Source organism: Phoxinus phoxinus (genome assembly GCF_949152265.1).
Source record: "Phoxinus phoxinus genome assembly, chromosome: 1".
Taxonomy (NCBI): Eukaryota; Metazoa; Chordata; class Actinopteri; order Cypriniformes; family Leuciscidae; genus Phoxinus; species Phoxinus phoxinus.
Genome location: NC_136876.1, coordinates 38777885 through 38798494, shown reverse-complemented (window position 1 = coordinate 38798494; position 20610 = coordinate 38777885). Strand labels below are relative to the sequence as shown.

Below are 20610 nucleotides of genomic sequence, written 5' to 3'. Positions count from 1 at the left end.
TGTATGAATGTCTTTCTTCTGCTGAACACAAAGGAAGATATTGAAGAATGTCGGTAACCAAATAGTTAACTGGTCCCATTGACTTCCATAGTATTTTTTTCCTACTATGGAAGTCAATGGGACCTGGTAACTGTTTGGTTATTGACTCTTCAAAATATCTTCCTTTGTGTTCAGCAGAAGAAAGAAATTCATACAGGTTTGAAACAACTTGAGGGTGAGTAAATGATGACAGAATTTTCATTTTAAAGTGAAGTATCCCTTTAATTTTGTTGTGAAAATCAATTTTACAGTATGAATAGTGGCTCATGCTCTCTCCCATTGGTTTAGATCTATTAGCACTTATCCTTTACATGCACTTAAGCTTCATTGTGCCGCCTTTTGCTAATATTTATTTAGACAGAAAACTAACATGACCACTGGTTAATGTGACTGTTTTTTTTGTGAAGTATTTAATCTAGTATATATATATTTAATTAAGTTGCTAATTATTTAGGTAAATTATTTTCCAAAAAGAAATGCGTTAATGAAATACTGTGATATCCTTTAAGAAGTTGGCGTTAAAGTCTTGTATTGTGTGGAATGGTGTTTGTTTTATTTAAATTTTTTTTGTCTGCAATGTGGATTTTGCAGCCTGAGTATGTTACATGTTTTGAACAATAAAGTAAAATGATCCGAATCAATTGTGGCTTTTATTTATATTGCACTAGAGGTCAAGCAGCACATGCAAATCTTTTCTAACAGGCTTGCCTCAGGTTATGTTCGCAAAACATGCTCAGTTGGACTTATTCAGCAATTCGTTAGTGTACTTATACAAATATACAGGTGGTAGGTACTGTGCAAACGCCGAAGACTCCTCAGACAATTGCTGAAGAGACAGAATATCATTGCTGCATTGGTTACCTTTACTTTTATACTTTATTGTCAGACAAGTCTGAAATCTCTTGCATAACGGTGTCTGTTTACAACAACCAAACATACATTCGACATACACTTAAACCTCCCACATTATACATTCAATACTTACAATACTCTTGATTTCTGATTAAGTGTTCTGTTCAACGTTAAAAGCCTGATGCACAAAAGAGGGTTTCAGCCTCACTTTGTCGAATCTTGGAACTATGTACCTCCGCTTTGATGGTAGTAATTCGAACTCATTATGCAGGACATGATTAGGGTTAGAAGCCATATTATTAGCCAGCCTTAGCAAATTGTTATAATAAGCTGACTCAAAAAGCTTTTCAAGAGGCTGACCAATCTTTGAACAGATTTTAAATTGGAGTAAACAACTTTGTTTTTAGCATTACAGACTTCTATACCAAATAGTTGCAATATTGCAGTACACATTACCACTGACCTAAAGAACAACATAAGAAACTGTTTTCTTACTCCGAATTACCTAAGACGACGAAGTAGATTCTCTCCTTTGTTTTTTTTACAGAGTATTGATAAGATCTTCCCAGGATAACATATCTACAATCACTCCAAAATAGTTGTATGTCTTAACCAATCTGATTTTCTCATTATGAATAAAAACAGGCATTATATCAAATGTTGACCCAATTACAATCTCATTATTACAGAGCATTAATCTCACACCACTCATTTCAGACTTGTCTGACAATAAAGTATAAAAGTTTCACTAATAGATTAGAAGTCATTAACAGAACATTCTCGAGCACTATTCAAGTACGTTTTAACAAAATAATTATACACACCAAAAGATAAAGGTGACTTGTATGTGTACCAGTACTCCATATACAGAAAACATGCTGTGTGTGAATATATAGTTAAACACATTTCAAAATAACCTTAATTTTATTAAATATATTTTAACATAGCCCCTAAAATGAGCTGTTTAAGGTTGATTACAAACACTAATAGCTCATATACTAGAGCAAGGGTGGCGAACGTAGGTCCTGGAGTTGAACTTTGTTAAGCCCTAATCAAACGAACCTGAACAAGGTCTGAAGTTACTAGAAAGCTAAAGACAAGTGAGTTTTATTAGGGTTAGAGCAAAACTCTCCAGAACTGATGTTCGCCACCCCTTCTCTAGAGACATACAGAGACGGCAGGTTTGCAGACGGAAACCACAATTACTGTAAGAAAGAAACGTAAACCTACAAACTTCCATTTTTCTATCTGTAAGAGCCACTTCCTTAAAACAGTCTAATATAATACATTTAGTCTATACACACAACGTCTTTAACCTCAACGATCAAGTTCATGTGTGAGACCGTGGAGGCTTTCTCCATTAAAGGGTGAGAAAATTACCTCTACAACTGAAATGACTGTACTGAAGAAATATTTCATAAGATGGCATCTGTAAAATTAAAATTAGTGTAATATGAAACATCCACATAACCCGCACCTAAAGTTAGGTTCCTAACATGGTTAGAAATAAACCCAAAATATACACAAACTGAAAAGTAAGCACATGGTTATTAACTGAAACGCAACTGTTTTATCCAATCCAGAGCTACAGCTGTGAACGGCCGGGGTCGTGGGGTGACGCTTTTACTGAAGGAAGACGTTCGGCTGCTTTCGCTCTCTCCGCTAGGAACTTATCGAACTCTGAGGGCGAGAAAGAGATGAGACACTGAAATTATGTCATGTCATTCACACATCTGTTGTAAGAAACGCTGCTTGTCTAGATTTAAATAGGACTTGAGACAATAGGAAATGCCATATGAAGAAATGCATTTATGAAGTCTAGAGGCAGATTTGCTGGGTTTGGAAAGTACCAGAAAGTGAGAAAAGATGAATCACCGAGCTAAGCGTTTTCAGATTGCCACTAAAAGTTAAGATGCTACACAGAACGTACTAAAACCACAAGCAGAACCAACAATCCCACAAACTTCCGTTAAATAGGAAGTAAAGATCACGAGTGTGTAGGTGTACAGTAGGTGACTAAAGGACATTCGGCAGGTCTGACACGAGCTGCAGCGACTGAAACTCTGACAAGAGGAAGACTGGATCATACAAGACAGAATGGGGTTGGGGGGAAAAAAACATTAGAAGTTGGCCACTGATATAACTTAGCATGCAGAAGAAAAGATGAGTGAACATGCAAATTTAATCTTGGCATGTTGCCCAGATGGACTGAAGTTTTCTTTTTACACATTGTCTCTGTTCATTTAAATCTGCGTTGATTTAAATGTGGCAAAATGCATTACTTGCTGCTTATAGTATACGGGATATTGATCCCATAATTGTACTAGTCTTATTTGTAGCTGAAAGCATTATCATATTAGCCATACTATTTCATAAGCATACAAAAAGAAGAGTACCTTCACTAGTCACTCCCTCTGAGTCATCTTCCTGCAACACAAAGATTTCAATACAGTAAACAATAATCGGTGTTTTAAGATTTCACTTTCTTCATAAATTTCTCTGGTTTTATTGCTAGTTTCAGTGCAACATTTCGTGACATTCACAAATCTTTCAATTATATATAAAATAAATAAAAAGTAAACAAGATTCAAGTCTTTGATTAATAGCATAGCATATTCAAAAGAACAGCATTTATTTTAAATAGAAATCTTTTGTAACATTATAAATGTCTTTACTGTCATTTTAGATACATTTAATGCATATTACCAATTAAAAGTATTAATTTCTTTCAAAATAAAAAAATCATCGTACTGACTCCAAACTTTTGAACAGTAGGTTTATAAGAATTTTGATATTTCAAATGTTGTTTTTAAACATTACTTATATATATATATATATATATATATATATCCGATTCCACTTAACATACACATACACCATATACACACACAATTGTTAAGTGGAATCAGAATTACAACTGTTATATCTTTCAATTCCCATTCTTAAAGCGTTTAAGAGCGCTTCACTCACATCATCCATGTGAAGCCATTGTTCAATGTCATCCATCACTTCATTCTGATTGACAGGGATCTGACAGCAGAAGAAAAAATATGAATTTATTCACTTTAGCATAATAAAGTACAGCTATCAGTTCCAAACCACACCCATCTCAAACAAGCTTTACGCTACTTTAAAGTATGAACGAAAAATATTTATGTTTCGGTTCTGAGACTAGGAAATAAATATGGGAATGGGCACATCAAAAATAAGTCACTGAGCAGGAATGGATCGGTCAGGATCCAGGCCTGAAGAACAGAATGAACTAAACACCAAAAAGTCCCACAGAACCTTAAGCAAAAAAAGATAATAAAGCTCAAAACATGCAGGCGACACAAAAGCAAGACAGCAGACACTCATCGTTTACCGAAGGAGAAAAAACATTGACATGCTGAAAGAAAAAAAAAAACAAGCCCAAAACAACAGGGTACACAAGCTCAACCAACAGCACGTCACACACTGCAGTGACTGTCCGTCTCATCAGCCAATCAGACCCACCATTCCCTTTTCAAGCATCCAATGTAACTGAGGTGAGCTGCCGAGGGAGGTGGAGTCTAGGCTTTCGTCCTTAACATAGACAGACAACCGTTTTAGGTGATGGACACATATCGTGGAATCCAGTGGCAGGTGAAAACAATCACAGGAACATCCTGACTGCTCTCTCATACATTAAAGAGTATGTGTGTGTGTCATAATCTCTTATAATACAAAGAGGTGCTATTTGAACACCATTTCAAACATGAAATCCTTTCTGTAGGATTCAATAATTCAAAGACACTTACCGCTTCAGTGTCCTGTCGCTGTCTTTGTGTGGCTGCCAGTCCCTCGAGAGCTGCACAGCTTTCTGGACTATCAATAAATCACAATTGTAAATTGCTTTGGATATAACAAAAAAAAGTAATCTCAAATCATGCAAAATGAGCTTCAGAAACTTTCTATAAAACACACTCTTTATTTAAATCGCCCCCTATTATGCTTTTTACGGATTTTACCTTTCATGTAGTGTGTAAAATAGCGGTTTGTGAATGTAAAAGGTCTGCAGAATAACAAAGATCAAAGTGCATGTCAAATAAAGTTATTGTCCCGCAAAAGAAACTGCCTGAAATGAGTCGTCAGTAATTCCAGTCTTACTTCCTGCATGAACTCACATAGGTTTGTAACAAATTTGCATAATGCCAGTCTATGGTTTTTATTGGCTGCATGTAGGGTTGGGAATCGGACACTTGTTATAAAATTAAAATTTCGATTCCTCTTATCGATTCCTTTGTGAGCATTTCAATATGACTTTTCAAGCGTGAGTTGACTTGGCAAATGTGTTTTCTTTAACACATCCAAAGCGCATTCACAGAAAATTTAATTTTTATTTGATTTTAAAACATTAAATCGCAACACGACTCGCGCGCTGTTTTCTGTGCTGCAGGCATGTGTAACTATATTGGACAAGTCTTAAGTCTTATAGCCCCTTTCACACAGCGCATTGATCTTGGGAAATTGCTAGAGTGCACGCAAACACGTCCCGGGACTGATGCCGGGATGGGGACCTAGTAACATTGCCGGGATCAGTCCCGGAACGCGCCCTGTCATGTGAACAAAAGCCAGGATCAATGCCGTAAGGGGTGTGTCGTAGTGATGACGCACGTGCCATCGCGCGATTCTGTTGTTCTTAGAAGAAAGTTTTTGTTCGTCATCAACAAAGAAAGAACGAAAAAATGTCTGCATGATGGTACGCGATGCGTTAGTGTCTCATAGACCGTAAAAGAAATGGACACAGCGACCCCATAGGTTTCAACGGAGAAAAGTGAAGCCCATTAGAAGCACTCACTTCCTGATCGCTGAGCGAACTGTGCAGTCTCAAACTGAGCTTGACGACGTAGATGTGACGTGAGCAACCTGTCTGACAGCTGTAGGTCTTCTAGTAGCTGTGCCGAGAGAAATCTGAATCATTCCCTTCCGAATCTCGCAGAGACGGAGAGCGTGAGTATTAGCTGTCCATGAGCTAGCAGCAGGAGCAACTTTATGACTCTCTATGGGCTTCTCCCTTGACTTTATCGGACTTTATGCCTCCACGTCCCCCCGATTGCTTGCGAGCTTCTCCGCCTGTCTATACGGTAATTTCTCGACTGTGCGACAGAGTCGCGTGGTTATGACGCAATCGTTAGCCTATTTTTACAAAAACGGCTTCTACGGGGCCATAACGTAAGATACAAAGTAATGGAGCCTTTTATACATTGTCGTGTTTCTTTAAAAATAAATAATGGACAAATGGAGTCTTTATACGCCTCAGATGTAAAGTTATTTGCTGTCAAAGTGACGCAAAAATGAATGGGAGTCAATGGAATGCTAACAGCAGGGGATGTTCTGCTACAATGGCGGCCCCCGGGGAGCCTTCAGTTTCCGGCTGATGGATTACCCCCTTGCTTAGTCTACATGTTTTAGACGCGTATCATGTTTTAGACACGTGTCATTACGGGATGTGTGTGACCGCACTCACAGATTCCGGAAAATCACTGACAGTGTGAATTCTTTGGTATTTTCAAACCACAGACAAACGTTCCCTGTGTAAGGGTTCTTTTAGCCTGTTGAGTTTTGATCATGGTATTCAGCTACAATGAAATGTTTTGCAATAAGACTAAATGTGAATGATAACTAAGGTTGTTGTTTTTTTTGGCTTATTGGAATCGAAATTAGGAATAGATGAGCAGAATCGAAATAGGAACCGGAATCGTTAAAATTCAAACGACACCCAACCCTCGCTGCATGCAAACAGCGTTTACTTTGACCCTCAAACACTGTAGTTGTAGCTGAGGCCTGGAAGAGTTTTGTCGAAATGTTGAGAAGATGCCGTTTTCAGCAGCAGCAAAAAAAAGGAAAATCAACTTTGCACACATTTCCAAAGGACAATGACTCGTGCTGTAATTTATACAGTAATACAGACGCCATTATTAACTTTCATATGTTGTAGAAAGTCTTTTCTCTTTAAAAAAAAAATCCCTCAAATCAGGGAGTTCCAGATCCCAAAACGTATTGGTCAAGACAATAAAGCCGAGATCCCTGCAGAACATCCAACAATGCCAGTCGCAGCTTCCACTTTTAAACCGTTCATAACCAATGTAGTCCAGTCATTTTATGAAAAAAGGTAGGACAAATTGCAACAGAAGCAAACTCAACTGATTTTGTATCCTAGATATGTCCTGAGTAAGGAAAAAAAAAAGCCCAGAAGAATCCCATTAGGGGAATGTTTCGAAAAAGACCCAAATAAAAAGTGTCTGGATCAAACAATCAAATTAATCCATGTAGGAGAAACAAAAGGAAATCTTTCTTACCTGAGTGACAGTTGATTGACAGTTGAGTGGACCTTGAATGAATGACTGAATCTCTGCCCCTTATGGTGACATTTGTTTGTCTCTATAGTCTTTTACTGTTATATGTCAACATTTTCACCTGGCTGTACTCAATGTTTAGATATGTTGTGTTATTTATGCAAATTAGCACATGCATAATTAGATTATGCTCCATTTGCCCATGTTAACAAACATTTTAAAAAAACTTGTAATACAATTTTGTTTGTCTTGATGCAAGTAATCAACTCAGTAATTTTCATGGTGATATCTAAAAGTTAAAATTTCTACCCTATTCACGTGAGAACAAGAATGAATAGGCTACATTTGTGTCTTTTTCAAAACTTTCCCCTAATGGGATTCTTCTGGGCTTTTTTCCCCTTACTCGGGACATATCTAGGATACAAAAACAGTTGAGTTTGCTTCTGTTGCAATTTTAAGGTTGACCCCCATTTTGTCTTAAAATGACTGGACTAATGATCTCAATCCCCTTTCTTTTTGGCTCATCTTCAAACTCTTGCTACAATTATTTATCTTCTCACAGTCACTTTCACAAACACACTACCCACTAGTCTATTTTTATGTGTCAAACAAGGATATACAACTTGGCTAATGTTTCCTGGTTTTGCTCATATTATTTCTAATAAAAATATACTATAATCACTGTGTATCCAGTGCTGAGGAAGCCTCCAGAGATGCAATTCAAATACGGTTATTATGGCCGTTTGGTTTCTGACATGCGCTGTAACCCATAGACCAAATCACAACAGACTGAGCCGTCTGACCAATCAGAGCAGAGTAGACCAATCACAATAGATCTGACTAATCAGAGCAGAGTAAACCAATCACAGCAGAATAGACCAATCACAACAGACTGGGTCATCTGACCAATCACAGCAGAGTGGCCCAATCACAACAGACTGGGCAACAGATCTGACCAATCAGAGCAGAGTAGCTCTCGGAGAGGAGGGGTTTAGAGAGAGATCGAATCCTTTATCCAATAATTTCAGACATTGTGAGAAAAGAGGTGATGCTGCAATGTATATTATGAGAAAATGAAAGTGTTTTTTAACGTTGGACAAATGTACATCTATTGTAGGAGACTTCCAAAACAAAGTTAGGAACCTTTAAAATAGCATAATAGGGGCAATCAATTTAAACAATCAAGTTCACTTTATTGCCAATAACTTCACTTCCTAAAAATATCACAAACATTTGCTCACAGCTCTAGTTTTTAATGCTGTTTTATAAAATTATACATATAAACTGCTTTAATTCTTACCTTTTTTGTAATGAACTGCTTTTATTTACTTTTAGCGCATCAGCTTTTGTGCCTGTAGCAAATCACGCAACAAAATTGCATTATTAACTGAAGATTGAGAATAAAATGTGAACAAAATATAAATATAAGCAAAATGGGCACTTACTCAATCCTGCCATCTGATTGGATAGTGTGGTCACTGTTGATTGGCTGACTGCATTGTGAGCACCATTTGCTGCCTTTGATTGGTTGGGAGTACCCAAGTCAATGAGGTTTGCATTCGCTGGATTCTGAAATATAACAATAAATCAAGTAAGGAATCTGCGTTTTCACCGAAATTACCCAGAACAATTTGTCCCAGGAACTTTTTTCCCAGGAACTTTTTTTGCCCCAGACCAGTTGCTTTCTGCGTTTACACCACGGTCTAAAGTACGTTACCGGGAAGATTATAAACTGCGCGCGACTGCTCCTCCCAGTCTGCGACGGACAGTAATCAGTTTTGAGCGCCACAGTTACAATAAGTATGGAGGAGATTCAAACTGTACTGCAGTTGTTTGTGATGTATTGGTTTACTAACGAGGCAATTAACAAAACGGAAGAAAAGAGACGAGCACTGCGTGTTCAGAAAGCTCGTAATGCTATAAAATTAGACGATGCGGACATTGACCGTGAGATGGCTGGGACGAACGCGCAGAAAATTTCCTGTTAAACAAATACGCTTAAAGTGTTATGTCAGGTTAAATTTGACATTAACCTGACATACACACTTTAATAAAGCTTGCACCTCGTCGTTGGTCCAGCTGTGTGTGTTTTTTTTAATTAAATTCCATATTTGCAGACAGACAACTCTTACTGCATGAAGCCACGAACCGATAGATTTTGAAAAATGCCGGTTAAAATCAAAATAAAATGCTGCGTGGAGTCATCCAATCAAAATGCGGCGTGAACACAACCAACCAGCATGTTCAGCGCACAAGTCCCACCCCCGAAAGTTCCTGAACTTTGAAAAAGTACTACCTCGCCAGCAGCAGAGCCCGTCTACGGAGAGCCTGTTCACTCCCTATTAAGTCCTATTGTACCGAATTTTGGTTGTAGTTCCACCAGAGCTCCACTGGGGGCGATCGCCCCCGAGTGCAAAATGAATGGGAGTCTATGGGGCTAGACGGCTAAATTTGTCCCTTTCAGCCGATTGCCGTTGAGAAATCTCAGATTTGATTGTAGATTTGGCAAGTTCAACATGGGTTATAGGTCGAAAATTGAATGAACGAGTACTTATGTCCTTTCGATTTCTTACAGGTTGAGTTGTTGTTGCCCATAACACGCTAGCATTCTGCTAATGAACGCTGATTGGTCAGTGAAGGACTGGTTACGACCAGAGATACCGCTTGATGGCATCGTGGCATCTGAAGCGGGAACAGAATGTATTCTAGCAGAAACTCTTCTAGCACGTGTGTTTACCTGTGTCGGCTGTGCTGGCGACGCCTCGAGAGAAAAGAAAGTGCAGAGCGCGAAAGCACCACAGTGACTGAAGGATTGCCGTAAAGCAGTATCTCTGGTCGTACGATGTGTATGACGTCATTGACATTTTGAAAGACTTTTTAAAGCAAATAAGTGACTCTAAAAAATCTAACACCCAGCAATGTGCAATTTCTTTGCATCTCCTTTCGAATACAACATTCAAATTACTAGACAAAAAATTATATCTTGAGAAAAGTGGATTTTGAGGGGTATAGCTCCATAGACCTCCATTCATTCTGCACTCGTCCTGTGAGCGCCCTCATGTGGAATCAGAGTGGAACTGCAACCAGTCAGAAGCCGGAAGTGTAGCGAGAGTGAACCTTCTCCCCTTATTAGACATTCTCTGCCAGCAGGGACTTTCCATAGGGACTTTCGGAGGGGGAAATATTTACCCGGAACTTCATTTAGACCCTGGTTCCTGCGGTGTAAACACACCGAGTACCACCCCACAGTTCCTAGGGAAAGTTCCCGCGGTGGAAGCGGTATAGATGAAACCAGCAATATTTAATATTAAATTGATAAATTCTTACAGACTGTGCAGTGCTCTGTCGGTTGAGATGTCTTTCAAATCTGAAAAAAAGAAGGGTAACACTGATAAGTTATTAAATTAAACTAATTTGATGTGGGATACACACCTTTCAAAGAATTAATTTTCATGAGTTCTACAGTCGGTCATGCTTGGTGTACAAGGATTTTTTAAATATATTTGTAATATATTTACAGAAATTTATATTTACTATGAATAATTAATTCTTTCCTAATAATATTTTTTTTTGTCTCTGATATGCCTAGGTTTTCCATGATTGTGGGAACCCTATCATTCTAAATATATATATGACATTTCATAATTCCCATAATTCCCAGTATTAATTAGGATCATCTAGGAAAATTCATTTTAATTATTTTTCATCTCTCAAAATATTTTTTTTGTTATTATAATTTTTTTGTTATGTGCTTTTGTCATTTGAATTATTATTATTATTACATATTTTTTTATATGACTATTTAGGTTTAATTAATTTTTATAACAGTTTTTATTCATTTCCAGTTAGTCATTTTAGTGCTTAAACTTATTAAACTTATTTCAGTTAGTTGCAGAGCCAATCTTTTTTCCATCTAACATTTGTATTTTATTTTATCAGATTTATTTCAATGAACAAAAAAGCTTTTACTAGTTTTAATGGTTTACACTTTACAATACGGTTTCATTAGTTAACATCAGTTAACTACATTAGGGAAAATGAACTAAGAATGAACGGCCTATAAGCTAATATCACAACAGACATCCATGCCTATTGTGAGATGCATCCAAGCATTGTTCTACTAACTAATACAAATGTGAGATTTGTTAAACGTGAACATTTTTATTATCTAACATTAACAAAGGGTAATTCATGCTGTACAAATATACTGTTCACTGTTAGTCAATGCATTAGCTAATGCTAACAAATGAGACCTTATTGTAAAGTGTTACCATTATAATTAGCATAACATCCCAGGCCAATGCAATGATTTTGTTGTCCACTGGGTGGCAGTACACCGGCAGATAAATATAGTGCCTGAGGTCAGGAGGAGGTCAAGTTTCTTGGTAATCGGGCATGTGCACACACAGTTTTTGGTTAGATGTAGCATACTATTCTTACTATTTCTAAGATAAAGTAGTATACTATTTGGAATTGGTGTTTATAGTGTGTGAAATTCTGTCAGACATGCAAAGAAAAAAGCACTTCATGATGGAATTGAAAACCTAAAAAAACGATGTGTATTTTACCTAGTTTTAATATAATAAAGAAAGACCTTTTAAAAGGAATGTTTGGATCATCTATAATCCTTTTTATACACTTTTTTAAAACATTTTTTACACTTTGCAGGTCTCCATGTGCATGACATGAAAGTTGACACATGAAATATTCTCAAACATCATCCCTCTAACCTGTGATATTGTGCAAACGTGGTGTTAACGTCATCATTGGCAGTGAGTAACTGCTCTATGAGCTTCTCCTCGGTCAGTCGGGGAATGAGCTCCACCATCCGGCCCTGCATGTCCTTGCTCATGGAGTACAGCTGCTACTGACCGCCAGACGGAGAGGATGAGAGGGCACATATATACACTGGAGGATGAGTGTGTACATGCAGGAGAAAGTAAGGGTGTGTGTTTGTGTCCGTGTCTGATTCCAACCTGTAGTAGCTCTGTGTCCGTCGGCTCGAGACTTCCAGGCTCCATCTGACTCATCATGTCTGACATCACAGATATATTATTACGCACCACCTCCAGTTCGGCCTTCAATGTCTTCATCTGAAACACAGACACACTTGAAACCAGCAGTATTCAATGCTATAGTAATAAAAACAACACTTTTACAGCATTCACATACTTATCTTGGTTGACTTGACGTTCATTTCTACATGTACTAATAGATTTTTAACATTTCAAGTTGTATAAATTAACATTAGTTAGAAGAACAAACATGAATTACAATGAGCAATAGTATATTTATTTATAAATTAACATGAACCCAGTTTGATAAATGCTAAAAAGTTACTTCATGATACATTAATTAATGGCAACGAATGAATATTAATTTAATATGTAACCACCATAATTCTTCATTGGTCAGTCACATAATTCATAATCATAAGAGTGCATAACACACACACATTATATATATATATATATATATATACACACACATTTCAAATTAGCTTTATGAGCATAACTGGGTATCACAATGTTGCCAAAGCATTAACATGTATATATATATATATATATATAAACATGTATAGATCATGTCGTGTAGCATAGTAAATAAATAAATAAAATCCATCTAAATAACCTGGTTGGAGATTATGTTTGCATTAACCATCATACCATGTAATATGCAAATTACTATATATATATATATAGTATTTTTTTTCCTACTAATGGAAGTCAATGGGATCCATCAACTGTTGGTTACAGACATTCTTCAAAATATCTTATTTTGTGTTCAGCAGAAGAAAGAACTTAATACAGGTTTGAAACCACTTTAGAGTGAGTAAATGATGACCGAATTTTCATTTTGAAGTGAACTATTCCTTTAAGCGTGACATGGTAGTTAGCTTTGCTATGTGTGTGTGTGTGTGTTACCTGTTGAGGTGACAGCGTGACGGGCGTCTCTGCGTTCTGTGGCTGTGAGGAATTGACGGAGTGACTTTCTGTACGCGCCGTTACCGAAGGCATGGACTCGACAGTCTGTTGGCATCAAGCATTAATTAATAAATCAAAGACAAGCAAAAGCAGTGTATCCTAACACTCTAGAGAGGATCTACTGTGTGCAGCTTTTTTTAACAGTTGTGCATTGCACATTTTTTTATGCATTTATAATTGTTTATACAAAGCTGGTTCAACAAGTATTTGACAATGCCGCAGTTATACCCTGTTGGGAGTGTGAATAGGGGAATAACCATTCAGTTCAGTCATGGGAAACTCCAGGCCTTTTCTCCTGAGATCCTCATACACGGTTACAATACCCGTCAAATCTGGAGAGCTGCGGAAGGCATCGGACCACGCCTAGAGAGTGAGACACACACACGCACACACACACACACACTTTTCAATGCCAGTAAAAAAGTTTTCTTTGAAAGAAATGAATACTTTTATTCAGCAAGGATGCATTAAATTGATCAAAAGTGACCGTAAAGACATTTGTATATAAATAATAATTATGTTGCAAATAAATGCTGTTCTGTCATGAAAACTCTCAGAGTGTTTGGCATGGTAATGGATATGTTTGGTTTTTGGCCTGCTATTGGGACTTGCTACTACCAATACACACAAAGACACGCTGCTGTGAGCAAGTAATGCCCGGTACACAATGTACAATGATTTTGGGCTGACCCAGATGAAAGAGGACCAATCGTGGCGATTTTTGAGGTCGTGGCTCCTGAACGGTGGTTCTACGTTGTCGTTGTTACGGTCTTGCGACAAAAGATAGTCTGCAATCATTTTCTGACGGTGTCGATTCATCTTGTTCTATTTGTTTACCACTAGCGCATGCCGATGACAAATGCATCAACAAAAACTTGACAAATGCATTCTCAACCTTGCAACTACGCTATTGAACTTTAATACATAAAGTAATGCATCCTTTCCATTCAACTTTTGGCCTGCAGCATTAGTATAATAACAAACAAATACAAAAATTGTTTAGCATTTAACACCTTTTACATGACGATACGGTTTCTTTTCATGGCCATAGGTTAAAATAAAATTAAAATTATTTTTTTATTTTATTTCCAGAAGAAAATGTGAATGGTGCTTGCAGTGGCAAAACTCACCACTCGCTGCTAGAGTGTGGTACATGATTGCATACGAGCCAAAAACCGTGTCTGTACGATGTTCTGGTGGTGAGATGTGGCTTATTCATGTTGTTCAGGTGGTTGCTAGGGCGTTCTGGGTGGTTGCTAGGAAGTTGCTAGGGTGTTTTGGGTGGTTGCTAGGCGGTTGCTAGGGTGTTCTGGGTGGTTGCTAGGGTGTTCTGGGTGGTTGCTAGGGTGTTCTGGGTGGTTGCTAGACGGTTGCTAGGGTGTTGCTAGGCGGTTGCTATGGTGTTCTGGGTGGTTGCTAGGGCGTTGCTAGACGGTTGCTAGGGTATTCTGGGTGGTTGCTATGGTGTTCTGGGTGGTTGCTAGGGTGTTATAGGTGGTTGCTAGGGCGTTGCTAGGGTGTTCTGGGTGGTTGCTAAGTGGGTGCTAGGGTATTTTTTGTTGTTGCCATGAAGTTTCTAGGCGGTTGCTAGGCAGTTGCTAGGGTATTCTGGGTAGTTGCTATGGTGTTACTAGGTGCTTGGTAGTTTTCACAGATGGTTACTTTGGGGTTAGGGTTAAGGTTAGGTAAAAACGAGTTTTTATAGAGTATTTAAAATCTCTATTAAACGAGTGCATTATAACGAGTGTTATTAAATTCCTGTTCTCTTATATACTTTCCTTATGTGGGCTTCTAGGTTGCTAGCACCTTTATTTGACACGTTCTACCAGCTTTGCAGGTCATGCAATCGGCTTCACACGGATCCCGACCAAGACGAAAACACGGGAATTTTTTTTGTGCTGTTCAGGAGCCGCGCTGCTCTGTCTCCTGTGCCACTGTTGACAAGCAAGCGCTGCTCTGTCTCTTGGCTGTTGCCGTGGTGCTGAGGGTAATGATTGAGATGCGGTTTGACCAACGTTTGCGTTACGTACAATGTACATGACCGACCGACCAATGGTGGCGTGCAAAGCAAAAACGCACACAATGAATGGCGACTGTAGAAAGCAAAAGCCGAATCCCGGACATTTTGGGCGATCTAGAAATCCCGGCCGCATTTTTTTAGGTCCAAAAAGAGGACATGTCAGGGACAAAAAAAAGGACATATGGTCACTATATTTATACTAACTTGCATCATAGCCTATGATTCAATAGGTATCATCATCGTACAGTCTACATACATGTCGTTTATTAGATCCATGTCGTACAGTGTGATTTCTAATGGTCTTATAGGATTGGTGAAATCGCACAGTCTGTAGCAGACATAAGACATGCTGCTGCTGCACAATGTAACATGTATGAATAACCCGTGGCAGATCTATACAGGTGGAGCTGGGGAAGGTGGAGGGTTTCTGAAGCCGCGCCACAACTGCTACAGCAAATCCTAACCAAGTATTTGAAGGTTGAGCAGCGAGCTCATTGGCTACTGATACAGCAAGAACCAATCAGCTGTGCCCTATAGAGAATGATGTGATTGCAACCAGATTGAGTTAAAGGATAATTCCGGTATTTAACACCTTGAGTCTATATTGTAGTTTGTTTTGGATGAACAAGAGTGGTGGACAACATTTTTTTGACAATGGTTCCTCTCTCGAGTTTTTGACTATAATAGAATTGGCCATGGACCCATTTAACATTGGAGTCAATGGTCATGTCCGAAAATGTCATTAAAACAGCCAATAATGTTCGTTTACAAAACTGTTAAACTCACCGAGTGGTTAGTGGTGTTCGTTGATGATTATAAACAATATATCGTCGCAATATATGATTCCAATCCGTTTATTTTGCTATAGTGGAACTATTTTTTCAGACACTTCAACCGTGTAACTTCCGCTCAATATTTGAATCTGAAGCGTTAGCACACTCCCGACCACTTGATGGCGATAACCGATGTTTATGTCTCGCGGGACACTCACGGTCACAGTCGAGTTCAACTTCATATTACAAGTAACAATTAATGAAGGTTTTGTTTGTTTATTTCGCTTACTCTCCCGGAGCACAGTTGCTCTGCTCGCTAGCCTTATGAGAAACGGAAGCGAGCAAAAAGACTACATCGACCAAATGTAAACAGCCCCCTTTCCGTTTCCGGTAGCGCATTTATATTAACGAGCACTCAGTCCTTCAACAGAATTCAATGGGATTTTACAAAATGACGAATAAAACACGACAGAAACTGTATTTCGCAACACTTTTTGTTACTGGAACATCAACTAACATCACTAATCACTCGGTGAGTTGCACAGTTTTGAAAACTAATGTTTAAGGTTGTTTTAATGACATTTTCGGACATGACCATTGACTCCAATGTTAAATGGGTCCATGGCCAATTCTATTATAGTCAAAAACTCGAGAGAGGAACCATTGTCAAAAAAATGTTGTCCACCACTCTTGTTCATCCAAAACAAACTACAATATAGACTCAAGGTGTTAAATACCGGAATTATCCTTTAAAGTCAGCCTGCGCCATTTTCATGTCAGTTTCATGACAGAACTTTGTATTTGTTATTTTTTTTAACCTTCTATTGATAAAAGGATCCTGAAAAAATATATCACAGTTTCCACACAAAAATTAAACTGCTGTTTTTAACAATAAAAATAAATGTTTCTTGAGCAGCAAATTAGCATATTAGAATGGTTTCTAAAGGATCATGTGACACTATTTACTCTGAGCACTAGCTGTGTTGACAAAGGGTTTATTTGCACCTGTATCATGCTCAAGACTCTGTCCTGAAGAGCCACTGGTGCGTTGTTTTTAGGCAGGATCGTTTGGACCAAAACGTTCTCCACAAAGTCTCTGGTGGACACGTAGATGTGGAACTTGTGCCCGCAGTTCTTCACACAGGCCTCCAACACCTGCAGCGAAACCAAAGCGGATACTGAAGAATGCACAATTCAAAACGTAATGTGAATTATTAATGTGCATACATGAGGAAGAGGCTTTGATGGTATTGACAATATGTTTGACACTTACACTCAAAGCCAGCATGACCTCTTTGAAATTCCTATTACCCAGAATTCTCTTCTTTATTGCCCTGACTGCATCTTTAGGTCTGCAAACAGAGCATCATAACAAAAATTATGTTAAACAATGTATGTTATACAATCTAGAAACTCAAAGCACCATACAGTTGAATGAACTATTCAGATTTGGACACTATTATTTTATGCAAATAATGACAGCAAAACGAGAGCTTTTAAATGTTAAAACAATACAGCTCGAAATAAGACATACTGTATTTGTGGTTGTGAAACATTAGCTTGTTATTGTGACTTATTAAATATCCACTGATTTATAATGGATCAAAGTACAGAATGCTGCTAGTTCAATCAAAATAAAACACTTTAATGAAATATTTTAATTTAATTTTATACTTTAATTAAATGTAATATTTTATTAGTTTACCTGCATGTCATGTGAGCATTAACCGACATCACAGAACCGTGAATATGTGCATGTGTTAAATTTTCAAAATGTCTACCTGAAAATCTCGGACAACAATTTTGGGAATCCTTGGTCTTATACAACATTCAGATGCTTTAAGTGTGCATTACGTGTCCATTTAGGTGTCCAAATACATTTGGGGAAGACAATCTATTGTCATGACTATATAAACAGAAATCTGTCGTCTCCGACAACATACACACCCTTCATCCGTTTCATTGACAATGTCACAGATCTCCATGTTGAGGCCCCAGTCCTCTGACGGGAGAGAAGAACTGGTGGCATGTTCTGAGAAAGAAACCAAGAAACTCAAAGCAATTATGTAGATGTTTGCAAGCTAACTAGTGCTGTTCTTTATCAACAGAATCCACAACACAAAATAAACTTTAGGTTAAAATCACTGAACTGACTGCCCTGCTATTACACCAGGACATTATTGTTATCTTACTCATCAGCCGAGTGCTTTATGATTCACAGCAACACTATCAAAGTTACAAGCACTGAACTTGTGTTGACATAATAGCTGCTTATTGTCATGAAGAGCCCAGACTAACTTTACAAAGAGGTCTAATACTTAAACTCCACTCATACTGGATTAGTGAAATCCCACCCATATGCTGAACCGGACATTTTAACTAGCTAACTAGTTAGTTTAGTAACTAACAAGCTAGTTTAACATGACTTGTCGTATTGTTTATAATGCGTAAGGTTACGCCCCTGGGTAGGGAAAACAGGCTTTTCAACAGTTTGAAAGGGCAAGTTCCATCAAAAGCTCCCTCCTTACACTGCTTGTGTCATTCCATAAGGTGATCTTTAAAGTCACCATGAAATCAAAATGTACAATTCTTTTTTTAAAAATGGAATATTGCAGTATTTATTATAAATGATTTATCCATGCATATGGTTTATCATACTTAGATTCATGAGCCCTCATAATCTTTAATCGAAATAACTTTGCCTCCCTCTTGTAATGGCATCTCTTCTCTGATGACGTGTTCACTGGCGCGAAGGCGGGGCCAACCTGTCATTCACATGACATCACAGAAATCGCAAACCACAACCATCCAATCAATTCCCGCTGGACAAAATCAAGTCCCGCCCTACATTTTTCTTGTTTGAGAAGCCATCACTCGGATTTACATCACAATAGGGAAGAAAAGATTTTCGCATCTTCCATTTCATGGCAAGCTGACTTACTAAACGCTAAAGGAGATGATGATGATGATGATGTGGATTACAATTCTAAAAAATGTTCCACAGAAACAAAATAACACCATTATTTGAGTTAATATTTAGGCAATCTGACCATTCAAGGATAAATCTGGGATGAGCAGAATATGGTAAAGAAAATTTTGCTGCTAATGCATAATTATGGCGTTCGGCTGGAACAAACAGTTCTTCCCCAACTAGTTGATCTGAGCTGAGATGAGACTAGTCTCGCTGCAACGACACTATCAAGCGCACAGCAAGAGGCCACCCATTAAAATGAATGAAAAGTACACCTATTCTTGTATTTCTTTGGAAAACAGCATTCATATCTGGACTAGGTTACATATAATCGTTTTAATTCTCAGATGTAAATAGTTATTTTCTAAACAAGAGCCTCAAAGAAATGGGTCAAAACGTTATTAGGATGCACTGACTGAGACGTGCACCTAGCAACTTCCAACAAACCTCCTCGTCCCTATTTGCAGTGGCGTTTGATTGACACGCAGCTCCGCCAATCACGAACGCGTTGATGGGGCGCCTCCGATTCTGGTTTGCACGAACGAGGTGTCAATCTTAGCGTAATCGTATCATTTCATTTCATTTGCTGTCATCCGCAATTAAACGAGGTATACGTGTTCTGTTCATGTGTGTCTTGCAAGATAACAAGGAGCGAGTATACAGATATATGTGATGTAACGTTAGGCTAAATATCAAGCAGTCGTATTTCATACATCAAGTAGCCTACACTTGCTGATCTGTGCTAAACTGACGCCCGCTTAAACGTAGGCTACTGCGAGTTATTTGCGACCTCATCCAGCGTGTTACTCACCTATAAGTTGACCCACGGTTGAAGAAAAAGGGTTTCCTATGAAAAACTCCATCCTCTCTGTCTCTGCTGCTCAGTGTTTCGGCTTCGGACTGACCAGCTGGAGAGCCAAACAAACTTAACCGGTTACATCATCTCTTAAAGTGACAGTAGCACTATGAGAAAACGGGGCTTTACCATGTATTCACTGTATTCTGCGTACTGTTTTCATTTGTATGCAAAACAGAATGCGTTATGCAACAATAAAGTTTTAAACCGTCTTAAACAGTTTACAGCAAGCATCATTTTGCATGTTTAGTTCAAGTAGGCATGTTCTTATCTTTCTTAAAGGGACAGTTCACCCAAAAATAAATGTTATCATTTCATTTGTTTAGTCATCATTTACTCGCCCTCAAGTTATTGCAGACCTGTATGAATTTCTTTATTATGCTGAACATAAAATAATATATACTGTTTGGTTATCAAATATCTTTATATGTTGAACAGAAGAACTTGTTTGGATACTTTAGTGTGAGTAAATGATGACAGAATTGTCATTTTTGGGTGAATTGTTTAAAAAAAAAAAAGGATTTAAACTTTTGTATTGTTTTAATCTAATTAAATAATTAACAATGAAAATTGCCACTGATATTACTCACCGATCACACTGGAAATTGAAAGATGTCACGCATTGCATTGTGGGATGCATGATTTAAGCTCTTTAAATATGTTGTCATCCAGATATTCAATGCATACAAAAAACAAAAACAAGGATTCTTGTCATTTGGAACGTCATAAATGATAAGGTGTGGTGCTCTTCAAACCAACTAAAATACAGGCCCTGCCCTATGTGTTGCCCACATGATT

General features: G+C 38.0%; 1 protein-coding gene across 4 annotated transcripts; it reads right to left on the bottom strand.

The window, feature by feature from the left end:
• Nucleotides 1-670: 670 nt before the first annotated feature.
• On the bottom strand, nt 671-20568 carry tom1 (target of myb1 membrane trafficking protein). 4 transcript variants are annotated; one of them, XM_079610897.1, is made up of 17 exons: nt 20403-20568; nt 19768-19864; nt 17933-18017; nt 17259-17337; nt 16991-17140; nt 13421-13555; nt 13133-13237; nt 12185-12301; nt 11939-12072; nt 10536-10575; nt 8654-8777; nt 8509-8560; nt 4671-4737; nt 4387-4455; nt 3862-3921; nt 3288-3318; nt 671-2571 (listed from the first exon to the last, which is right to left on the bottom strand). In XM_079610897.1, exons 2-17 carry the CDS (start codon nt 19817-19819, stop codon nt 2477-2479), a joined length of 1395 nt encoding a protein of 464 aa, XP_079467023.1. In that variant the 5' UTR covers nt 19820-19864; nt 20403-20568; the 3' UTR covers nt 671-2476. The 4 variants fall into 4 exon arrangements, 3 of the variants coding, with proteins under 3 accessions (XP_079467023.1, XP_079467025.1, XP_079467024.1); XM_079610899.1 differs by lacking the exon at nt 4387-4455; XM_079610898.1 differs by lacking the exons at nt 4387-4455; nt 20403-20568 and having other exon boundaries at nt 19768-20075.
• Nucleotides 20569-20610: the final 42 nt, after the last annotated feature.

Coding starts and splice junctions, on each gene's coding strand:
- tom1 (XM_079610897.1), bottom strand. CDS start 19,819: ATGGAGTTTTTCATAGGAAACCCTTTTTCTTCAACCGTGGGTCAACTT. Junction 8,561..8,653: donor CAATCAGATGGCAGGATTGA/GTAAGTGCCCAT, acceptor GATTTGCTACAG/GCACAAAAGCTGATGCGCTA. Junction 3,922..4,386: donor GGATGCTTGAAAAGGGAATG/GTGGGTCTGATT, acceptor TTCTGCTGTCAG/ATCCCTGTCAATCAGAATGA.